Source organism: Elephantulus edwardii, unplaced genomic scaffold (assembly GCF_000299155.1).
Source record: "Elephantulus edwardii isolate Elephantulus edwardi_28Jun2011 unplaced genomic scaffold, EleEdw1.0 scaffold00038, whole genome shotgun sequence".
Classification (NCBI taxonomy): Eukaryota; Metazoa; Chordata; class Mammalia; order Macroscelidea; family Macroscelididae; genus Elephantulus; species Elephantulus edwardii.
The window spans coordinates 15,992,053-15,995,712 of NW_006399788.1; the positions used below are offsets into that span (position 1 = coordinate 15,992,053).

The 3,660-nt window shown below is 36.0% G+C and overlaps 1 protein-coding gene across 1 annotated transcript in view; it reads left to right on the forward strand.

The window, feature by feature from the left end:
- Nucleotides 1–3,660, forward strand: part of ELP3 (elongator acetyltransferase complex subunit 3) — a 150,192-nt gene that overhangs the window by 74,780 nt on the left and 71,752 nt on the right. The window contains exon 8 of the mRNA XM_006884929.1: nt 2,051–2,183. Coding sequence (XP_006884991.1) covers nt 2,051–2,183 — 133 coding nt within the window. The remainder of the gene's footprint in view (nt 1–2,050; nt 2,184–3,660) is intronic.

Below are 3,660 nucleotides of genomic sequence, written 5' to 3' on the forward strand. Positions count from 1 at the left end.
AAATGAGGGAGAAAACTGTTTAAAAGGAATATATGACTCAATATTATTTTCATGACAAGAGTCCAGAAGAAGAAATGCAGAATAAAGTAGATTGTGGACTTGGGGAAGGGTGTTGTATAACAATGAAAGAATTATTTTTTTCCAAAGAGAGAAGCAAACTGGGGGGGGGAGGGGGGAGCAGGGAGGAAAATGTGCAACAATGAATGGGAAAAAATTAAATGGGAAGAATATGCTTTAAATATATATATATATACACGTGTGTGTGTGTGTGTGTGCGTGTGTGTATGTAATTTTTAAAAAGAGGCAGTTAATTGTGTGGTAGGAGATTGCCCATCCTTCTCCCTTGGAGCATCTGGTGGATTTGAACCCCATACCTTCAGAGTTAAAATGCACATTCTTACCACAAGGCCACCAGAGCCTTATTTAATCTCTTTCAGCAGTGTTTTGTAGTTTTTCTATGCCTGGTTAGATCTATTCTTAAGTATTTTTTTTTCTCTTAGATGCTATTGTAGTTGAAATAGTTACCCTAATTTCCGTTTCTGACTTCTCAAATGTTCATAAAAAATCAATTTTTAGTTGTTGAGTTTACAGCCTGCAACTTTGCTAAATTTCCCTATGTTCTTATGGGCTTTTGAAATTTTCTCTATATCCTTAAAAAATCATTCTACTTCCTTCCCAATCTAGATACCCCCCCCCTTTTTTTAATCTTGTCTTAATGTACTGACTAGGACTTCTAAAACAATGCTGACTAGAAATAGTGGGCAGCCTAGTCTTCCCAACTTCAAAGGGAAAAGCACTCATCTTTTTCTATTAAGTACTTGCCCTCAATTGTATTGAAGAATTTAACATGTATTCCAGTTTTTAGGGTTTTCAGGAAAAAAAAGGTGTTGAATTTTATCAAGTGTTTTTCTGAATCCAAAGATGCAGTTACTATCCTTTGTTCTGTTGATGTGGTTGGTATATATATATTACATGGATTGAGTTTTAATGGCAAACCCTCCCTGCATTCCTGGAATAAATCCTACTTGTCTGTGGCTCTTAATAGGCTATTATCTTCTGCTTGATAGTATTTTGCTGATGATTTTCTGGGCTGCTTGATTGAAGGGTCAATAGTCAAATTCACTAGCCACTCCTTTGAGAAAGATGGGCAATCTCCTGTAGAGATTTCACAGCCTTGGAGACCTCAGGAGTTGGAACTGACTTGACAGCAAGTATGGTTGGTTCTAATCATAAGATACATTGGGCTGTAATTTTCTTTGCTTTTGGTATCTTTGTCTGTATTGGGTATCAGGTTTATGTTTGCTTCATGGAACAAAGTACATCTTCTGGAAGAATTGAAATAGTATTGGTGACAGTTCTCTAAATGTTTAGTAGAATTCTCCACTGAAGCTGTTTCACCTTGGACTTTCTGGTTGATGCTGTTGGAGGTTTTAATCATAGATTCTATTTCGCTTGTTATAATGCATGTATTCTTTAATACTTTTAAGGATGTGAGAGACAAGGAAAAAGACTGAGGAATTGTGTCACAAAAATGAAGACTGATGAGGCATGATGTTCTGCCAAAGAGAAACATGTGGGCAGCTCAAGTGTGACTAGAGTCTTTTCATCGGATGGCAGTACTGTTTATTGTTGATTCCTTAACTGGGGAGATTGTGTGATGATAATGTAGCTTATTTTGAGATAAGCTACACACTGATGGTGATGAGACTTGTCAAGATAACTATGGATGTAGAAGGAGGGAGGAGGAGAGTCACAGGATGTGCACAGATGCTTACACAGATCTAACAGTAACAACCAGGGAGTCTGGGGGAACAGGATTCTTCATACTCTTCTGTAGGTTTGAAACCTTTTCAAAACAAAAAACAAATGAATTTAAAACGTTTTTGGAAAAAACAGAAGCCCAGTGGAAATATCCCTCATTTTTTAAATGCATTTTAATCTCCTTTAGGCAGGAACTTTTAAAAGTCTTTTTTAAAGATATATTTTACATACTGTTTATTGGAATAATGAGTTCTATGTTTTTAACACTCACCTAAGTTTTCCCCTGCAGATGTTTAAAGTTAGAGCATTATGTAAAGTCTTGTATGCTGGTGAAAGAGGGACAAGAAAAAGCATCTCTGAATTTACCCATCGCCATTAAGTCAGTGCCAGCTCAGGGCTTCTGTGTGTATCAGAGTAGCCTGGTATTCTATAAGCTTTTCAAAGGCTGATTTTCCACAAACTGATGCTCCTCAACTGGACTCAAAGCTCCAGCTTTCCAGTTAACACTTAATTGTGTGAACTCTTTATACCACCCAGGGTCTCTAACTATGAATTAATGGTAAGCAAATAAATTTCTCTGTCAGTTGGGAGGTTTATTAGACCACAGAGAAGAAACTATGGAAAAAGAATAGGATGAAAAAAAAAATACATGGTAATGGAGATGATTGAGGTACACTTTCCTCTCATACCATTAGGAGAGGCGCATTTTTTTGTTAGACAGTGGATTCTGCAGCTTCCCTGAGTCAGTCTCTGAACAGCACTGTCTTGAATCATTGCCTTCAACTACTTTGTGCAAAGGGAACTTGAAAGACAATTTTTTCTAGCTGTAATAACAGAGCTAATACGAATTCAATACATGTCACTATCGGAAGTACTTGAGATTTTATCATTGAATTTTGGTGCATTGGATAATTAGCTCCTCAACGATCGATTCTCTGAATACACCGTCATCGTTCAACCATAGATTGCCCAGCCTTTAAATCTCTGCCTCTTCTGATGCACTTACCCTGTCTGCACCCATTTTTCCTCTACCTCTTCACTCATCCTTATAGTTTCATTTACATGTCAGCCACACTGCCCACTGTTACACAAGAACCTTTTCCTTCCCCACTAAAGTTTTTTTCACTTACTTCAGTAATACCAGTGCACAATGTATTTGTAATTTGGGTGGTAGTGTTGTGTACCATCAAGTCGGAACCAACTCACAACTAACACTCCAGTGGGATTTTAGAGCCACTAAATAGCACATTAGGAGGTTGCCTATTTTTTTCCTCCATCAGAACATGGTGAATTCAAACTGAATGCCTTTGGGATGGCAACTCCTTCCTACTAGGCCACCAGAGCTCTCATTATTTTATCACTCACGTGATAAGATGTGCCCCTGGTTTTATCAGATTAATTTCATACCATGCATAGTAATTAATGTTTTTACTTTTTTATTATACTAGTTTTATTTTTTAAAATTATGATTTGAATAAAAATTCAAAATGGATTTTCATTCATGTATTCATGCAAATTTCCCCTCTTTGTCCCCCATTCAGTCCATAATGCATGCCCGGTTCCAGATTGTTAATTGCAGTACACATAATGTTTGTTCATCCATTCATTTTAGATTGACCTTCCCTTCATCTATTCCAGTGGTGTTTATTATCTATTCATTCTTTTTAATTTACATTTTTAACTTAAGCTGTGAAAATGTAAACACATAGTTTATGTTATAAAGTATTTCAAGGGGATAAAAGTACATTTAGGAAACTTTAATTTTCATATATACCATATGAAATGGAAGTATTTAGAATTTATAGAGTCCTTCCTCAAATAAACCTGTTTTTAAATTTTCAAGTCTTAATTTCATCTGTTAGTAGCTTTTTTTTTTAGTTTCCAGGTGATTTAAAAAAA